The sequence below is a fragment of the Leuciscus leuciscus genome (genome assembly GCF_965113295.1).
Source record: "Leuciscus leuciscus genome assembly, chromosome: 7".
Classification (NCBI taxonomy): Eukaryota; Metazoa; Chordata; class Actinopteri; order Cypriniformes; family Leuciscidae; genus Leuciscus; species Leuciscus leuciscus.
This window is the reverse complement of record NC_138731.1, coordinates 25,603,794-25,625,218: the sequence shown is the minus strand read 5'-3', so window position 1 is coordinate 25,625,218 and position 21,425 is coordinate 25,603,794. Positions and strand designations below refer to the sequence as shown.

At 39.3% G+C, this 21,425-nt stretch overlaps 1 protein-coding gene across 7 annotated transcripts in view; it reads left to right on the top strand.

Annotated features, from left to right (window-relative positions):
• Positions 1-15,264, top strand: part of lypd6b (LY6/PLAUR domain containing 6B) — a 33,133-nt gene extending 17,869 nt beyond the window's left edge. For 4 of the 7 annotated variants that reach the window (XM_082175918.1, XM_082175913.1, XM_082175915.1 and 1 more), the window contains 5 exons: positions 10,658-10,747; positions 12,843-12,968; positions 13,578-13,676; positions 13,767-13,894; positions 14,007-15,264. In XM_082175918.1, the coding sequence (XP_082032044.1) occupies positions 12,866-12,968; positions 13,578-13,676; positions 13,767-13,894; positions 14,007-14,177 (501 nt within the window). In that variant the 5' untranslated portion in view covers positions 10,658-10,747; positions 12,843-12,865 and the 3' untranslated portion in view covers positions 14,178-15,264. The other 3 variants (XM_082175914.1, XM_082175917.1, XM_082175919.1) reach the window with 3 other exon arrangements.
• Positions 15,265-21,425: the final 6,161 nt, after the last annotated feature.

Genomic DNA, 21,425 nt, shown 5'->3' with positions numbered 1-21,425 from the left:
TAAGCTGCTTTTAGGTGTTACGTACCAAAAAGTAATCAATACATGGGACAGGGCCCACAAAGAAATCACAAGTGAAATATAAGACATGTAATTTTACCTGGGTGGCTGTTGAGCCCTTAAAATGACTATGGAAGGAGACGTTCAGTTTCCCTCTCTGAAACCCTTTTCTCGGTTCAGTGCAGATGCCAAACGGTGTGGCTCACTCCAGTGATCATTTACAGAAAAGGTGTTTTCTGTGTTGCCGTTCCAATATGCACTAAAATTCTAAAGTTTGGGGTCAGTAAGATTTTTTTTAATCCTGTTTTAAAGAAATTACATTTATTCAGCAAGGACACATTAAATTAAGTTAAAATTCATGTGACATTAAAGACTTTCACATTGTTACAAAATGTTTCTATTTTAAATAAATGAAATAGAACTTTCTATTCATCAAGGAATCCTGGAAAAAAATATATTCACAGTTTCCTCAGAAATATTAAGCTACACAACTGTTTTCAACTTATTTCTGAAGGATCATGTGACACTGGAGACTAGAGTAATGATGCTGAAAATTCAACTTTGCCATCAAAGGAATAGGCTACATTTTAAAATATATTAAAATAAAAAATGGCTGTTTTAAATTGTAATAATATTTCACAATTTCATTCAATATCATATTGTTTTTACTGCATTTTTGATCAATGAGCATTTCAAAAACATTAAATGTTTACATTTTGTTGACCCCAAACCATTAAATGGTTAACTATAAACTGTCAGAGACCATAAGCTTTGAATTTGTTTATATAAAAAATATGTCTTGAAAATATATACTTTCATTTTATGGTAATTTGCCACCTTTTACAAATGTATGCAATTTATTAATTACAATATACTTTCATTTTATGGTAATTTGCCACCTGTTACAGAGCAGGCTCCCGCACCGCCTCCTCTTCACCACCGGAGGGAACCTTCCCCGGAATATTAACTTTACCCATTGAACTTCATTTCCCATAATACCGCTTACCTGGGACTGATTGCGTTACACACCTGCACCTCATTTACACACACTCATATAAACCACTTCCACACACACATTCAATGCGAAGTCTTGATTCTGCCCTGGCCATCAGTTCTGAGCGTTTATTCCTGTGTTTGATTCCTGTTACTGACCTTGGACTGTTTATCGTTTCTGATTCTCTGCTGCCTGCCCTGACCTGGATTGTCTATTGATTCCTGATTCTTGCTGCCTGCCTCGACCCTTGCCTGTTCACCTGGTTTGTCTCTGCCTAGCCTGCTTTGCCCTGTCTGCTGTGTTTGACCCTGCCTGTTTAGACTACTCTATAATAAAGCTGCAAATGGATCCCACTGTCTCTGCCTCTTCACAACAGAAGACTTCGCCACTTACGGATCCAGCAGCAGTCATGCAGATCACCACTGAACTATCTGCTCAAGCATCACAGTTATCTCTTCATCATCATCAGCTGAGTCGTCTTACCTCCCTCACTGAGGAACTCGTTCAAACACTAAAAGCTCTCCGAACTTCAACCAGTCACGCTCCTTCGGAACAAGCACAGAGTGCATCAGCACATCCCATCAGTACTTCAATCAACACTCGTCTTGCCTTCCCGGAGAAGTATGACGGTGATCCCACTAAATGCAAGGGGTTTCTGCTACAGTGCAATCTCTATATCGATCAGCAACCCTCATTATACTCTAACGATGCCGGACGCATCGCGTTCGTCTGTTCACTATTGACGGGAAAGGCACTAGAATGGGTCACGGCAGTTTGGAGACCAGAGGGTTCGTCATTTTCCTCATTCAGAGCATTCCTTCAACAATTCCGTAATGTTTTTGAACACTCCACGGCAGAAGGAGGTCCGGGAGAACAATTGTTAAAACTCTCTCAAGGAAGAAGCACCGCCGCTGATTACGCTCTCACTTTTCGCACTCTCGCTGCACAAACCAACTGGATAGAGGATACCCTCAAAACTCTGTTCAGAAAAGGTCTCACAGTCGAACTACAGTCTGAATTGGCCTGCCGAGATGAAGGTAGGAGCCTGAACGAATACATTAATCTCACTATCCAGGTAGACAATCTCATGCGTTCTCGACGCCAAGTCAGAACACCCCTATACACCGCTCACGAATCCACTACAATGCATGAACCAATGCAGCTGGGATTTTCTCATCTTTCACCTGAAGAACGAGAACGTCGCCAGCAGAATCGTCTTTGCCTGTACTGTGGTCAACCAGGTCACATAAAAGCTTCCTGCCCTGTTCGTCCTGTCAGCAAACCTCAATCGGTGAGTTCTCACACCAACGAGAATTTATTCACATCCAGTATCCTGTTACCCATTCGCCTGCACATCAAAAACCGAACTATTGTCACTACTGCCATGCTCGACTCAGGAGCCTCAGGGAACTTCATTTCTCATGAATTCACGTCATTACATCAACTAAAATTAAATCCCTGTGAGTCTTCTCTGACAGTGGAGGCGCTAGATGGCCAACCCATCGGAGGAGGAAAAGTTAATCGTTTGACTGAAGAGATCAAGATGCATGTCGGTACCCTGCACTCAGAAACCATTCAGTTTTATGTCATCCAAGCCCCTCATCACTCTATTATCCTCGGTCTACCCTGGTTACGCACCCATAATCCACACATTTCTTGGAGAGATGGCCAGATCACACAATGGGGTGAGCACTGTCATGAACACTGTCTCTCGAAAATCACTCGAGTTTCTCAACCTGTTTCCATCGTGTCCCCTCCTGATAACCAAGAAGTAAAACTACCCTCCGAATATGCAGACCTCACTGAAGTATTCAGCAAAAAGAAAGCCTCTCAACTTCCTGAACATCGCTCTGTTGACTGTGCCATCGAACTCACTCCAGGTTCCACACCACCCAAAGGTAGAATTTTTCCCCTGTCGCAACCCGAATCTAATGCCATGAAACTTTACATCCAAGAGGAACTAGCCAAGGGTTTCATTAGACCATCAACTTCTCCAGCATCTGCCGGGTTTTTCTTTGTGAAGGAAAAGGATGGAGGTTTGAGACCCTGCATTGACTATCGTGGACTGAACGACATCACTGTCAAATTTCGTTATCCTTTACCTTTGGTTCCAGCCGCTCTCGAACAACTTAGACAAGCCAAATATTATACCAAGTTGGATCTTCGCAATGCATACAATTTAATTCGGATTCGTGAGGGTGACGAATGGAAGACAGCATTCTCCACCAGTAGCGGGCACTACGAATACTTGGTTATGCCCTTCGGCCTGGCTAACAGTCCATCAGTGTTCCAATCGTTCATGAATGACGTGTTCCGGGACATGTTGGACAGATGGGTGATTGTCTACATCGACGACATCCTGGTGTACTCAAACTCCTTAGAAGAACACATTCACCATGTCAGAACGGTCCTAAAACGTCTGTTACAATACCAACTCTACGCGAAAGCAGAGAAGTGTGAATTTCATCGAACCAGCACTTCATTTCTAGGGTATGTAATCAGCCAAGAAGGGGTGGCCATGGATGATAAGAAGGTCAAGGCGGTACTGGAATGGCCATTACCCCAAACCGTCAAAGAACTGCAACGCTTCCTAGGGTTTGCCAATTTCTACAGACGTTTCGTCAGAAATTTTAGCATCATAGCCACTCCTCTAACTACCATGACCAAACGCCACACGTCTCGTCTGACCTGGTCCCCTGAAGCTCAACAAGCCTTTGAAAAGCTAAAGACCCAATTTACCTCCGCTCCCATTCTTCGACACCCAGATCCCACACGTCAATTCATCGTGGAGGTGGATGCCTCCAATACCGGGGTGGGAGCCATTCTGTCTCAACGCCAAGGTAACCCAGAAAAAATGTTTCACTGTGCCTTCTTCTCCCGAAAACTATCCTCAGCAGAAAGAAACTATGACGTGGGAAACCGCGAATTGTTGGCCATGAAACTCGCCCTCGAGGAGTGGCGACACTGGCTGGAAGGTGCTGCTCAACCCTTCATTGTCCTCACTGATCATAAGAACCTTGAATACCTTCGATCAGCTAAACGTCTGAATCCTCGTCAGGCTAGATGGGCTCTATTCTTCACCAGGTTTCAATTCACTGTCTCCTATCGACCAGGATCAAAGAACGTAAAAGCAGACGCTCTCTCCCGCCAAGCAGAAGAACCCACTCAACTTCTCCCCAACGACACCATCATTCCCGAGAGTCTCCTGGTAGCCCCTGTACAGTGGGACATAATCACAGAAATTGAACAGTTCAACCACCAAACAGAACTTCCATCCGAATGCCCCGAAAACCTTCTGTACGTTCCAGAACCTTTACGCTCAAGACTACTCGACCAAGTACATTCTGCACCCAGCTCAGGACATCCCGGAATCACGGCTACTATCCATCTACTTCAGAACCGCTTCTGGTGGTCAACTTTACAATCAGATACCATAACTCACATCAAGAACTGCATAACTTGTAATGCCTCCAAGTCTTCCAGACGACTCCCAGCAGGTCTCTTAACTCCTCTGCCTACACCTCAACGCCCCTGGTCTCACATAGCCATCGACTTCATCACAGACTTACCACCTTCACAAGGCCATACCACCATACTCACCATAGTAGATCGATTCTCCAAAGCCTGCCGGTTAATCCCTCTTCCCAAACTCCCCACTGCATTAGAGACTGCTGAATTACTCTGCAACCAGGTTTTCCGCTTCTACGGCCTTCCTGACGACATTGTCTCTGACCGAGGACCCCAATTCACTTCCCGGGTATGGACATCCTTTTTCAAACACCTCAATGTCAACATCAGCCTTACCTCTGGTTATCATCCCCAGTCCAACGGACAAACAGAACGCCTTAATCAAGATGTAATTCGCTTCCTGCGCTCCTATTGTCAACAACACCAAACCGAGTGGAGCAGGTATCTGTTCTGGGCTGAATACGCTCAGAACTCTTTGGTCAAACCTGCTACAGGCATCACTCCTTTCAAGTGCATCCTGGGCTTCCAACCTCCACTTTTCCCCTGGTCCGGTGAACCCACTGACTTGCCATCTATCACAGAATGGTTACAAAAGAGTGAAGAGGTCTGGGATCAGGCACACACTCATCTCCTCCACGCCGTCAGACGTCAAGAAGTCCAGGCTAATCGTCACCGTCGCCCCGCTCCAGTTTATCAACCCGGCCAGTGGGTTTGGCTCTCTACCAGAGATCTCAGACTTCGACTTCCATGTCGCAAACTCAGTCCCAGGTATGTTGGTCCGTTCCAAATTCTCAGACAAATTTCCCCTGTATCTTTTCGACTTGATTTGCCCGCTAATTACCGTATTTCTCCTACATTCCATGTGTCACTCCTGAAACCTGCCGGTGGTCCGAGAGGAGAGTCGGAGGAGGGAGTCACGGCTCCAGACCCCCCATCCATCCTGGTTGACGGCGAGGAGGCGTACCGTGTGCACAAGTTGCTGAACTCCAGGCGCCGGGGTAACGTCCTCCAGTATCTGGTTGACTGGGAGGGGTACGGTCCGGAGGAGCAATCCTGGGTCAACGCAGGAGATATCCTAGACCCCACACTCACAGAAGAGTTTCATCGGATGCATCCGGGAAAACCGGCCCCTCGACCTCGTGGAAGACCCCGGCGTCGTTTGCCTTCTCGCCTCAGGAGCTGCTCGCAGGGGGGGGGCTCTGTTACAGAGCAGGCTCCCGCACCGCCTCCTCTTCACCACCGGAGGGAACCTTCCCCGGAATATTAACTTTACCCATTGAACTTCATTTCCCATAATACCGCTTACCTGGGACTGATTGCGTTACACACCTGCACCTCATTTACACACACTCATATAAACCACTTCCACACACACATTCAATGCGAAGTCTTGATTCTGCCCTGGCCATCATTTCTGAGCGTTTATTCCTGTGTTTGATTCCTGTTACTGACCTTGGACTGTTTATCGTTTCTGATTCTCTGCTGCCTGCCCTGACCTGGATTGTCTATTGATTCCTGATTCTTGCTGCCTGCCTCGACCCTTGCCTGTTCACCTGGTTTGTCTCTGCCTAGCCTGCTTTGCCCTGTCTGCTGTGTTTGACCCTGCCTGTTTAGACTACTCTATAATAAAGCTGCAAATGGATCCCACTGTCTCTGCCTCTTCACAACACCACCTTTTACAAATGTATGCAATTTATTAATTACAATATTTTTGGAGGCAAAAAATAATGGATTGTTATTTTCGTATATTTTTCATTTTGTGGATTCATTAATTGTTTTACTGTTTATATTTTGCTGGAAAGCCTAGGTTGTTTAATGGCAAATTACTGACTAAAATTATATTTTTCCCCTAGGCAAGCATCAGTAGAAATGTTCAATGGCTTTTTGTCAATATATTATATGTCAATATATGAGCCTAAACAGAATTTGACTTTAAAAATTTAAACTAAAATCTTCACTAAATGTTTGACAACTAGTCCCAGTCTTCCCTTCTGTTCTCAGTTCAGCTGAAATGCCATGGCACAAGTGAAAATGATCCACTGCAAGCTGCTTTTTTTATCCTAACTCACCGTGACCCTCGTCTTCACATAGGCTACACATAAATACACACCTCAGGGATTTTCCACACAAATCTCACTTAGGCACGACTAGACCTGATCGGATAACAGAAAGGCATTATACTGAATTTATTACTGTACGTCACCTCCGTTATCCACATGACATAGCCTGAAGGATATAATGGAATCTTTATATGGCAGTTTTATATAATAATGAACAATTGCCAGTCTGATGTTTGTCTGTGAATGGAAAAGATTATGTAAGTCAGTAATAGATTTACAGAATGAACAGATTTAAGCTTTTTATAGCCTACATCCTTCCCTGATGACTCATTCGATAAGTAAACAATAAATTATCATGATCTGCTCATTTTCTTCCTTCTCAGTCTTCTAATTATTTTAGAAGACCCTTTATTTGTTTTGTTGAATTGTAGTTGTGAGATAGATTTATTGTTACTTAAGAATATTTTTAAAGATTTAAAAATGTAACACGATACAATACAGCAAGTAACCTTCAAATATTAATTAAATTCCATGAAGCACATATAGTTTGTAGCCTGTAATTCCATAAGAGTACTAAAAGCCCCTCTTTTCAGTTGTATATTGTCCTCAGGGCTTTTGTGTTTTACAACCTACATGTCTGTGTGCTGACTTGGTCAGCATTGATAAATGAGCTGGAAAGACACCCATCTCAAATGAGCAATAAAAGGAGTCACACAAAGCCCCCCTGAGTTTATATCCTTGACCTGGTGTGTTTATGACGGCCTGTCTTCCTGTGAAGGTGGACTCACATACCTAACCAGTCAGTGACAAATGTAAGACACAGGAGATATAAATGTGGTGAGATTGTGTAGGAAAATTCCTGGACTCTTTCAGTTCAACGAGGAAATGTAGACGCTTGTTCGGTAATCAGCCCCTGGATGTGTTTTATTTGTGCGGTTACTTCACAATTTTGTCCTTTTTTTTATCAGCTGTTTCTTAAGGACGAAAGTGGTTTAAGAGAGGACGTTTTTTTTACCCTTTTAAGGATCTCAACAGGAAATATCAGGTAACATTTGAATGTTTGTATTGTTGTATCACTGTTGCTATGCTGTGGTGATTCATGTTTTGGTAAATACGCACACACTTGAGTGTGGCGCACTTGAAATTCTGCCAGTGTTACTGTGTACTGTGCAACATGGAGGTCTGATCAATTTTGCTTTGATGTCACTTTCTACCCATATGCCAACAGAAATTTGATTCCTCAAATCTTTCATTTGATGAAAGTGTCTTGGAACCAGGGCGTTTAGGTCTTTAGAGCTTATTTTTCTAATTCATGCTAAGCTTTCAGTGCTGACATTTTTCAAGAGACATGACATGAGGGTTTAAGTGTTTTTCACTCGAATGGTCAGGATCTGGGTCGTACATATGCAGGTGCTTCCTAGTCAACTGTGGGAATGTTTTCTTCTGGTTCTCTTCATGTTCAGACAAATTGTTTTAAAATTGTTAGACTTAGGATCACATACACGAGAAGGTTGTTGAGGAGCATTAAATCATGCCATTCGTTAAATGCTACTAAATGATTTCTGAGATGGTACATCTGAAGATTGGCCTTTCAGATTAGATTTCATCTTGACATGAAGTGTACTTTTGGCCTCATTTTTTCCTCCCCAGAGCACATTTCTTCACATTCCTCTTTTTCTCAACTGTAACCTCAAAGAAGCAAAAATAGAGCATAATATAATGAAATGGATCCACTGGCCCTCAGGCCATCAGAAAAGGCCTCCGGCTTTTGAGAAAGGCGGGACCATCACCTATAGTCACGTCATGTGTTCAGTTTTTCTGTGTCAAAAGACGATCTGCCGGTTTCAAAACAAAGTAGTAAATCTATCAACAATGTCTTCCAGTAAAATTGGGGGGGGAGGGGGTTATTTTTTTTTTATATCTTTTTTAATGATTTTTTTAATGAGAGAGTGTCTCATGAAAATGTGTCTTCCTCGTCTATTTGTGATCCGATTGACCAAAACGCATCTTAATACCAGATGCAAACCGCTAGGGCTTTGTCTCATTTAAGATAATATACATCTCCATTCAAAAGCAAATTATTTACTTTAGAAATATTATTACATATTTTCTGGCTCATGAAAAATAGTGAATTGACTAGTTCTAAGACTAACTGAACAAAGTTCAGTCCCTGATTCGTTCCTTTCAAATCCTGTTGAGCCTCTTTCAAAATCGTCACTGTGGAAGACAGTTTCCCTGGAGGCGAGACAGTGGGCAGTTTGCGTTCTCCACCTAAATGTGTTTTAAAGAGCTTTTCATTTTTTTTACACACATGATAGAAAGAATACCATGACAAAAAGTGCAAAATCATCACTAAAAGACATAACTTTTCATTTCCAAAAGGCAGTTGTGAAATATTAAAGAATGTGTTTGAGACTATCACAAGTGTTTTATTTGGATATTCAAAGGATGATCCACCATTAATTTGAGGAATTTTTAAAAGCTTTGGTTAGTCTGGGAACATGTAATTCTAACCCTGTCAGCACATCAGGCTTATATAAAGCTCAAAGGATGCACTAAAACTCACTGTGGTGTGATATTTACACAAGACTTGAAGATTTCACAGCTGTATATTTACTGTGACAGCCGTGAGGGACAGCTAGAACTCAAGATATCAAATGAGCAATAACGTATCATATTTCATTGATATTTCACGTGCAGCTATTTTATGGGGACTGGCAGACAGCCATAATATATTTTACAAAGAAAAGTGTATCTGAATTTATTGGTCAGACTTTATTTTTTATTCAGCATATTGCACGAGAGAATCAGTATCAAGTGATATTGATCAATCAATATGAAGCCATGGTATAGATGTGATTTGTTCACTCTCAGTTGTATTTTCCTAATTCAATGCAGCTCTTCATAGAGGAATACCACATACTGCTACTTTTGGTGCTGCTATCAGTTATATAGGTCAGATTGTAGCTTCACTTACAGTATGTTGCAAACATAATTAGATTGGGATCCATTACATATTACTTTTTTTTTTTTTTTTTTTTTTTTTTTTACCTAAAACTATCTAATTCAATCAAAGTATGTTACAGTAGGTAAATCCCCCTTGAGGTTTAAAAATAGTTAAAAAAATAATTTATGAGAATAATGAGAACGTGCTCATTTCCACGTATTAGCAGTCCTGGATTAAATGCAACCATTTATCTTCCCCACCCAACCCTGTGCATGACAGAAGGTTTAAACATGGTGATGCTTGTATAGTTTCCGAAATAAACAGCTTTATTCATGATATGATAAATGACTGCCTGTCTAAGTAGGCGGCGTATAATACAAGTACAAAAGTTTGGGACACATTAAATTAATCAAAAGTGATATTAAAAACATTTATAATGTTACAAAAGATGTCTCTTTAAATAAAAGCTGTTCTTTTTTGAAGTTTCTATATTCATTAAACAGTCCTTGAAAAAAGCATCACAGTTTTCACAAAAATATAAAGCAGCACAACTATTTTTAACATTGATAATAATAATACAAGCACCAAATCGGCATGTTAGAATGATTTATGAAGAATCATGTTTTCTGAAAATTCAGCTTTGCCATTACAGAAATAAATTACTTTTTAAAATATATTAAAATAAAAAAGGTAATTTGATATTTCAGAATATTATGGTTTTACTGTATCTTTCATAAAATAAATGCAGCTTTGGTGTGCATAAGAACCCCCCCCAAGACCATGAAGCTCCGAATATCTTTAGTGATATTAGTATTGATCTGTGCAGCTTAAGCAAAAATCAATGCACTCATTCACTCATGTAGTGTATCGAGGAAAGTATAGTTAATCTAACTGTCGTGTCGTGTTTTTTGTTGAGGCTCTTGGTCTTCCAGAGGTTATGAGGATCGGGTGTGTGCTAAAGTGCGTTTGTGTGAATGCTAATTACATGGGCTAGACTGGCTTGACACTACACTGTTGACTTCACACAATGGCTACAGGCCCCGCCCCCACAATGCACCTGCTGTCCAATCAGAAGCGGGGGTTGTCAGGAGGTTGGGGTCGGTGGTCTCTTTTCTGTTGTTGTGTGTGAGAGAGCTGAAATGGAAAATGACTTCTAAGCTTTCTCTTTCCTTTTCCTTTTGAAATTCTCAGTCAAGACAGCAGTCTCCGCACAATGACTCAGGGAATCTGTCTGCCTGCCATGTAACGTTGTGTATAAGCTTTCCACTTTACAGACAAAAGGTAAGCCTTTGTTTCTTGTGTTTTAAATTTCATGTTTTGTGTGACTTAAGTGTATTTTGCTTGCATTATATTTGTATTGGATATGTATTTTTATAAGTCCTGGCAAATTTGGTCTAATTAACAAGTGTTTTAGTTAGCATCAGTCACTGTAAATTATAAACATTAATCAGCAGTTAGTCTCTCACAAATCTTTTTTAGAAGTTACTTTGTTAAAAGTTGTGATTATTCAGGGATCTTCACAGATCACTGAAGCAATCAACAGGCCTCTGGGATTCTTGAACCAGTCAGACAGCACTGCACTCCAGAGCTCATTTACATCACGTTCACTTCAAGACATTTACTTTTAAAGAATGAGTTTAAATATCAAAGTAGACAACAGTTTTGATCTAAAACACCAGCATGTTTCAGAATGCAATCTTTGGCTATAATGAGTGTGTGTTTGTGTGGGTTTATATTCGCCATAAATATGCCAACATAAAGATGCATGCAAATGTCCATTTTACGCTCTTCATTCTTAATGAACTGCTTTTAAGTCCCTACATGTCCGCTGGCTGGTCTATGACCTAAGAGCACGTACGTCAGGAGCTGAAAGGCTTCAGACTGCAGGTCCCGTTGTGTGTTTTAACCTCTGGGTCAGTATAGCTGATTGCTGTTGTGCTGTCAGTCATTATATATGTGTGATCTCTCTTTACTCTGCTAGAGACCCTCAGGAGTGGATTGTCACTGCCACAAGATTAATGACACTCATCTGTTTGCTTTAAACCCATATGCTGTCTAAAGATGAAATAGAGACTGTGGATTTCTGTGTACTAAGATGTGTGATTTAATGCGGAGAACTTAAATCATGTTAAATAAAACATTTCAATTTAATTTCACAGACTACAAGTGTTTTAGTTAGCATCAGTCACTGTAAATTATAAACATTAATCAGCAAGTTTGAGCTGTCTGAAAGCAACTTGCACTGACATATCTTAAAATATGTCAGTACCATTGTTTTGTCTCAAGATGCACACCAGTATTTTTTTTAAGGTAAATTTAGAAAACCTACTTAAATGTGCTAATTTTACTAAAGCCTAATCCTGGTTTATTCTAAGCCCTGTCTGTGAAACCAGGCCTTTATATTCCAGATTGTAATTCTATTTAAAGAACATGTTAACCACATGTTTCACAGATTAAGTGTCATGTTAATTCAGACTGGAAATAAGTTACTTGTGAAAACACTAGTCTAATGTCCGTCGCAGAGTGAAATTGTCAATGCTACGTAACTAAACACTGATGGAAACAAGCGCTAGAGCATGTTAATGTCCTCAGAGAATGTGTTCAGCCTTAATGATTAACCTCTGAGGTCAATGTGTCTTACTGCTTCTTAAAATGCCAGGGGCAGGTGCAAGACATTTCAAAAATGTGGGCGACATTAGACTTTAGACCCTAGTCATCAGTTATAAGGCCTTACGCTGGATTTTGGATTGTAAAAAAAAAAATTTAGGTACTTGCAACTGAAGTACCAGAGGGCTTTATGCAAATGGATATATTAGTGACTCTGGTGCATTTACTAAACTGAATAATGCATGAAATAAATGCAGTTTGGATGATTAGAATTCATAGGTTGTAGTTCTCCAGAATATGAGCCTTTGCTATAATTAATGGACTAATGTGTTAAACCATCTATCACCTACAATTCTGTCCTGTTGGTCAGGCATTTGTGCTTTGTCATTATTCTGTTAAAAGAAATTATGATTAATATGAATGAATAGGTAGGTTATCTTATAGATGTAGGCATCAATCTTAGATCTTTTTATAGATTACTGTTTGAACAAAACAAGATGATTGTAGATGATCAATCGACATGCATAATCTGCATAAAATAATTTCAGTGTTCTTTTTATGCTCATCTTATTCCAGTCAAAATTCATTGGCCTCTAACCATGGAGATATGGTTTCTGTTTATCATGCTTAAGCTCTAGAAGCTAATGTGTATTTGCCCAATCTGTGCTAATAGTTATAATATTGAGGTGCTTAACAAAATATAAATGAGGACAATTACGGGAAGTCAAAAGTTCAGAGACTTTACCATATCTTTTACCTTTTATTTTAGGTGTCACTATCAGTGTTTTAAACATGGCAGCAGATCTGGCTTTAGTCACTGTTCTTGTTCAGCTTCTTGTTGATTTGGTTGCAAGTGACAACATTGACTTCTACAATCTCATGCCTGCTGTAGAAGGTGAGTGTGTCTGCTCAAAAGTTTGGGATGAGTAAGATTTTTTTTTAAAGAAATTAACACTTTTATTTATTAAGGACATATTAAATATATCAAGTGACAGTAAAGACATTTATAAAATTTTGCTTTTCTTTTGAACTTCTATTCATCAAAGAACCCTGGAAAAAAGTATCACAGTTTCCACAAAATTATTATGCAGCACAACTGTTTTTAACATTGATAATACTAGGAAATGTTTCTTAAGCAGCAAATAAGCATATTAGAATGATTTCTGAAGGATCATGTGAGTAATGGTGCTGAAAATTCAGCTTTACATCACAAGAATTAATTACATATTAAAATAGAAAACTGTTATCTTCAATCAGTTATCTATTGTGATTAATATTTAACAATATTACTTTTTTACTGTATTTTTTGATCAAATAAATGCAGCCTTGGTGAGCATAAGAGACTTCTTTCAAAAACATGAAAAAAATCTCACCGACCCCAAACATTAACCAGTGACGTGTTAAGCAATAATGTAATCATGTTTGTTGACATGAATGTTATCATATGATGAAGCATTACCATAACTGACATTATAGCAATAACGCAGTGTTCATGTCTGTACAGCCACCCCGTATCCCAAGAGTTTCAAGTGCTTCACCTGTGAACAGGCCTCAGACAACTACAGCTGTAACCGCTGGGCAGAAGATGTGTGGTGCCCTCAGAGTGAGTTTACAAAACACAAACCCACCGCTCTCAGACCTTGTCTCTAGATAAAGATGATTAATTCCTGATATCCTGTTCCTTCATTTATAGATACCCAGTACTGTATGACAATACATCACTTCTACCATCATGGGAAGACAAAGTTTGTTACAAAAAGATGTGCAGTGCATGAAGAATGCCAGTTAGCCGGCTGTAGACATCACAAAAATACACACCATGTGAGTATCCATATATCCACTCTTCATTGTACTGAATACATGGCAACATAGTACATACATACAGTAATCTCTTGTACAAAAATTGTATTCAAAATGTGATTCTGTGTTGCAGGAGTGTGTATCTTGCTGTGAAGGGATGGTTTGTAACGTAGAGTTGCCGACCAATCACAGTAATGCAGTGTTTTCTCCGAGACAAACCCACAGCTCAGCAGCTCCCACTTTCAGGACCTGGGATACTGTGATCCTGATGATCCCTGCTCTCACTGGACTGTTACCGTTGTGATCCTCAGTCATGAGAACTTGTTTGGTGATGAACAACACTACAAGTGAATGAGGCCCAGGAGACGTCATCCACACTGGAATATTAATACAGTTAGATGGATGTTTTCATCAAGGTCACAGTAATATCATGCTGGAGAAAGCTATCTGTTGGCATTCCCATCCATCTCAATGGCAGGATGTTGCAGGACTCCCTGGAAGAACATGATTTGAAATCTGCCGTCTTTGCTCATGTGCTCACTGATGTTTTCATGATTGATCTGTGACTCATCAGCCTGGAGGGACACCACAAGAAGAAGATGAGCACTAGTGACTATTTGGAGTCCATTTTAATGCTTTTAGACTCCCTTCAAAAACAGATGGACATTGATAAATCTATTATAATATAATTGAATATTTGTGACTTATATGTTGCTCGTAAACATTTTTATTCTGTCAGAAAACACAAATACATTTGAATGTCCATCAGTGGATGCATTTTGCAGCCATATGTTGTAGTTACAGCATCAACCAGTAGGGGTTAACTAACTGGAAAGTGTTAACCAGCAAAACCTAACTCTTTAATGGGTTCAGTGAGAAGACTGCCAGTTTTGTCCGGAAGATCTGTCAATGGAGTACTAGTACGGCTTGTGACGACTGCTACTAATGATGTGCTAAATCGGACCGAATAACAGACGGCTATAGCAAAGTAGCATTTAGTAGCTAAAGCAGTGGATTTCACTTATGCTGCCTCACTGGATTTGTATTGAGCAAATTGAGGCTCACACCGAGCATTGGATGTCTCAATGTGGGATGGTCCTGTGGCTCCGTTCCCAGATTCTGTCACACAGGCCAAGCACAGCAATGAGAGGACGCTGGATGTGTTGTTCTAGTCTTCTAAACAATGCAAATGTCTCTAAAAGAGATTTTGATTACTGCATAAATTTGTCAAAGCTTTGAGAACATGCACCTGCATCACATACAGTAAAAGCACTAATTAATTAAGTATATTTTGGGTTATTCGGATTTTACTATTGCGAACTCTGTCATCATTTTTCTCAGCTTTTTTTGTCCCAAAAACCTTAAAGAAATAAAAATGTGACCTTATTTAACTAATGTCCATGCACCAATATTCCATGTTCAGTTATTATGCTACTGACTTTTCCCTTACACTTTTCTCGAAATGCATGTTATTGATCTTATTGTGAATGACTCATGTTTCAATTTTATTTTTTAATCAAAATGTCATAACTCGATCTTCCAGTGAAATGTCAGGCCTCTCTCTGGTGACATATGCCGTAATTCTCCAATCATTTAGTCCACTTAAACCTTTTCTTACGATCGACTGCAAGCTCACATTCAGATCTGCCACCATTCAGTCAACAACCATTAGATAGAACCAAGTCCTGCTGTACATTTCATTTTTCCATAATCTGTTTCACTGTCACAATATGGAGGATAAATCTGTTGCGACTTCTGTTTATTTAATTTGGACTAAAAACGAGATGAAATATACAGTAAACATATATTTATTTATATTAAGAAATGAATACAAACTAGAGCTGGAGACTTGTAACCAATTTATTGTTTCTGTAAAACCTTACCGTGAGACCGTGTTGCTTTCAATGACGGTCAGTTTTGATAAATAGTCTTGTTTGCTTTCATTGGATTGATTGAGTGTGTAAACGGCTACTCATTTCTTTAATCTATAACATACCGCTGTGCTTTTTGTATGAGAGCAGCAGGGCTACGTTTTTAAAATTCCTTAAACGGTGATCTGAGAACAGTTCTGTCTTTTCACATGAGACGGCCCAGGTTTCAATTTGGAGGAGCGAGCTGAACCTCGAACAGTACAAAAGAGCAACCCCCCCCAAGAGCTCTGAGAACAATAAAAACATTCCCAAGAGGATCTCAGTGTGGGACACAAAGCCGTGGACCATTAATATCATTGCTGTCCGGAATAATGAGGGGTTTTCATTCTCCAAACCAAACATGACATATGGCTCTACCTCTAAAATGGTTGCAGAGGAAATGAGATTTGGTTTCTGTGTAGCTGCTTCACTGACTTATGAAGTTAAAGTGTGCGAGTGTGTGTGTGTGTGTGTGTGTGTGTGTGTGTGTTCCTGCTCTGCTGACTGTCTCACCGTGTGTGCTGTTTGCTCTGGCTGCTGGCTGTCTTTGTTCTGGTTTTATTAGGCGTAGAGTTGGAGTCTGTCACTTTCAGGCTTTGAAGAGTCGTTGATCTCCCATTGAGAAAAACAGTGTCAGTGCTGCTGCTCTCATCTGCACCGCCTGTGTCTTTAGTATTCAGAGCTCAATCTGTGAAAACAAGGCGGCGCAGAGCTCATCCATCTCTTATCCATCCAGATGCATTACTGTGAGCACGTTAGCCAACCGAAAGACTTCATGATTAAGTAAAAATATGTTAGCATAGCATGCTTTATTATGCAGTGGTTTATTGGAAATCTTTTCAAAATCAAGCATGCAAATTATGATGTAATTGTTCAAATGTAAACACAAAAAGTTAGAATTTTTTTGAAAGAGGTAATGAGTAAAACATATTTTAAGTGATTAAGAAGTATTTTAAATGTTATAATGCAATATTTTAGGTCATTAAGCCAATAAGCAAGTTTGTAACCTATTTTGATTGTTAACTCCTTCAAACTGATTTTCTTGCTTCCATATATATATATATATATATATATATATATATATATATATATATATATATATATATATATATATATATATATATATATATAATGTATGTTTTCTAAAATTCTTACATTTCTAAATAATTTTAAGGATTTATTTATTTCCTAAACTAATTTTAATTATTATTTTCTAATTAATATAAATGTTCACTAAAATTTTTGGTGCTGATAATCTCATTTACTAAAAAAAAAATAGACATCATTGCATAACATTGTATTTCCTATATTTTATCACTATAGATTTTAAAGGAATACTTTTAGAACTCATTGGAAAGTCCCCTCATACATTCTTATTAATCAAAAAGATTTGATTAATGAATTATTGGATTATCCAGTGATGCGTTTGGTCATAAGAGTGACTGTAAAATTTTACGTCATAAAAATAGTACAAAAACATTCATTTACTGAATGGCATTTCATACGCTCAAACAATGAACAACCTTCATTCCTGCTCTGCTTATGGTGGCGCCACGTAAATTTGTGTTCCATTGAAGTCTGGCGATTGATGATGTCTCCTTAAAGGCGTCTTCAATAATCATGTTCTTAGTTAAGGAAGTCGACTCGTGATTGGCAGCAGTGTGCACATGATCTTGAGAAAACAAAATAAAAGCAATCAATAAAACCTTTGCTTTTATAATCATTAAAGTGATGATGAACAAAGTGTATTTGGCATTGTATTTTCTGAAAGGGTTTGGCATAAATCTGGAAGTATAGCTCTGATATTGCAAGTATCCGGCCATCCGGCCATTACCACTTGGCAGCTGCTCTACGTCTGTAGTTGTTGAGAATGAAATAAAAAAAAAAGAAATGAAAATGCAATGAGAAAAGGCTTTCTCTACTTGCAAGGACTCTTGACAAACCCGAAAGTTCCATTGAACGCAAATTCCCTCATTGGACAACCCTTCTGTGGTAATCCCAAAACAACACTGGGTGCATTTGATCATTGGATCGGACCTGTCCTGTAATCCGAATGAGTCAGCCGGCTGTATTGTCCTCTTGTGTATATGCTGTGTGACGGCCAGCGGAGCTTAACATTCCACTGCAGGGGCAGAGATCACTGCACTAATTGGCAGCCGACAGTGTTTCCAGAGAGATTTTGTTCTCCATGAGGATCTGACCTCTCAGAAACCTGGTTGAACCAGACCTCAGACAGCCCTATGTATACCCTCGGTGGCACTTAGTCATGGGAGGATAAAAATACCAATGGCCGAGAAGTTATTTTGATGGAATGCAGAGCAGTGGCCCTCGAAGTTTATTGCTTGCAACCTTTTAAATGAACACTAAGAATACAGGGAATTAGCACAGGTGTTTATTCATTTATAAAGTGTACATTCTTAAACTGATTGTAAACATGCAATCAGTTGTATAACATGTAAGAAAGAAGAAAAGAAAAAAAAGACTGAAACTGAAGTAACAAACAATTGCTTTCTTCCAAATTTTAGGGAGCTGCTTACAGAGGCGACATTTTTGGTCATGAAAGGCACATTCCCGATTTGAAGATTATTACAAAAGGTAGGCAACTTCAATTAATTGTCTTCTAAAAGTGTTGTCACATTTACCGATGTCTAGCTAATTTCAATAGGAATCTTTGAATCAATGATTAAGTTGATCATGCAGGTTGATAGTGTTGACCAGCAGAAAGCTGTTTGGTTTGAAAGCGACTTTGTGTGAGTGGTGGTTCATACATCACTACACTGTTGTCAACAGACATTGGGCTTGTTTGCCCAAATAAATGGTTGAAATTTTGCCTAATGTGACTGCACCTAAAAGACACCTAGCGTCAGCCATATTATTGTATAAGCATGCATTATCCTTCATGAAGAAGTCAATTTCAGAATGCATTAAGTTGAGTTCAGTGACAAAAATTACTTCAAGATGGCGGACAGAATGAGACTAACCAACATTATAAACGATAACATCCAGGAACAAATAAATGTGTGCAAAAACTGAAAGATTCTAACCTCTGCTACAATGCTGACGTGCAGCTGACGAAAGAGGACAGGTGTATCTTACTCTGTGATCTTTAAGCACATGTGAAGAGCAGTTTCTGTAAAGTCTGAAGACTTGCTGAGATCTAACACCCCCTGCATTGCCAACAAACCTTTCAACATGAAGAAAAAATAACTTAAGGCTGATGGAAAGTACATACTTGGCCCCTTCTGACCCTCACCAAACATTTAAAGACCATGAATAGAATTTGAATGCAGATTGTTTCTGTGTGACATAATGGAATTTTAGCATATTTAATCTCAAATTAATTTTTGAGGGGGGAAAAAGGACAGTTTAAGCATTCATTTCAGCTAAAGCCTAAGAACCTAAAATTCAGCTAAATGTGTCATTGTTCCTCCCACATTCAATGTGTTAAAGGCTTATAGTTCACACAAAATTAAAAATATTGGTTCTCCAAAATTCCAGAAATGAAACCTCTTTGGTTCTCGTGGTCAAGCAAGCACATTTGAGTGTCCGTTATTTGATGTGCTCTATGTGCATTGATCAATGTTTATATAAGAATAAAAGCCTCAATTAAATCTGTTCATCATATAAAGCATATATATTTCTCTTCAGAAGACTTGGATTAAACCACAAAAAACATATGGATTACTTTAACAATCTGTTTATTTACTTTCTAAAGCTTGAAAATGTTCATTAAAAAGACTTTCCATTGATGACCAAAAAGAGAGAGAATATTAAAAAAGATCTTCATTTTTGTTTGCAGAGAAATGAAAGTCTAGACTGGAATTACATGAGGCTGAGTAAATGATGACAGAATTTTCAGTTTTGGGTGAACTAACCATTTTAACTGAAATTACAATGTAATGAATGAGTAAATGACCCCAGAACAACAAAAATCACCTAAAGCGAATGTCAGAGATATGACTGTAGATGAAAGCAGAGGGAAAAGAAGTGGCATAAGATGTTAGAAGTAGGAATGCAGAATTGCTACCAGCATTTCATGGCCAATCCTCTTTTGCAGATGGGCATTTGTCTCACTCGGTAGAAATGATTGATGTGTTGAGGAAGGATGGTTGCTCCTTGAAGAGACCAGCGTGAATGATTGAAACATGCCAGAGGCATTAATGCCTTCACCACCGTCCCAATAGTACACATCATCAAAGCCCATCCGTTCATTCAGTTTGAGATGATTATGTGCCTCTCGCATGCCAACCAACTCAACTAGACGTCTGGTGACAGGTAAAAGGACATACCAGGTGTGTTATTCCCCTCTGGAGGTAAATAGCATTAGCTTTGATGAGTAATAGTAATGACTTGTCAGCTCTTCAATGTGTTTTTGACTTGGCACATGGGACAATGCTGAATTTTTTGTCTTGGAAAGCAGGAAGTAGATCTTAAAAGTAGAATAAATCCTGAATTGGAATCATCTCCATCAGAAACCTCAACACAAATTCCTAATATTGTTCCTAAGAGAGCGTTCAGGGCTATAATGACTACCGGTGTTGGTTTGCAGCTGTACAGCCCGAGGCACAAATGACAATGGCTGTTTAATCTGTTTGTTACCTTCTCCAGTGTGTTTATGGCAGCTCTATTTTCAGACGAGCTTGAGGAATGTAGAAGTTCTAGAGCGGATCCTAGATTTATTTACAGTGTGTGGTCTTTCTAAAGAGAGTATTAGCATAATACAGCTTCAAATCTGTTCCCTAGAGCAGGGCCTCACTTAATACCACACGTTCATTTTGTTACCGCTTTAAATTTTCACAGCTGCCGTAAAGCGATTATAGACACTTTTGTCTAAACAAGAAAAGGTCAGACTTTTCATGCAATGTGCATTACAGAACGTGTTCCTCGTTCATTTAAACTATATTTTTGTCAATAGATATATATATTATGTTATGATGCCAAAAGCGTGCAAGTAACTGAGATCCAACTATTTGCCTTCCCTGTTTCTCCAGTGTCTTTGTGAACTCCTCTTTCTCTGCTATTCACTGTTCATTTCAACCTGTAGTAAAATTATCCTTATCTCGTGGCTCTGCATACCAGCGAGACGCTGCACCTCCATTACATGAAATCTGACCCTACAGGAGGAGGTTGTAATTATGGCTGAACTGCTGATTTTAGATTTAAACTTCAAGCGGAATCCAGTCATGCACAAAATTTGTACATAGTGCTGATGCTCTTTTCTCCATCATGTCAGGCTGTTCCAGTGATATATCTGACATGCTGTGTGGACACTATCTCAGCCTCCCCTGTCAGAAAGGAAATTCATGTATGGAGATGTACATGTTACTTTTGCAGAAGCATAAGTATACTAGGCAAACTTTGAACATCCATTTCTGATCTACTATCTGTTTGAATTTGGGTCTGTCTTTTTAGCTAACTAGATTGTTGTATTGTGTCCTATGGTACTTCCATTCAAAATGAGAGATGTGTAGTGAATAAACTATATGAAAACAGTGTATTTGCATGGCTGATCTCACCTCATGGTCTACTCCTGCCATCAATCTCTCTGCACTTCCCTAAAACGACAGAGGCTTCCCTCACTGCAGTCGAAATCCGCTCACTACAAATCAAACTCTCATCCTGTGCAAAGGTTCCTGGCTTTG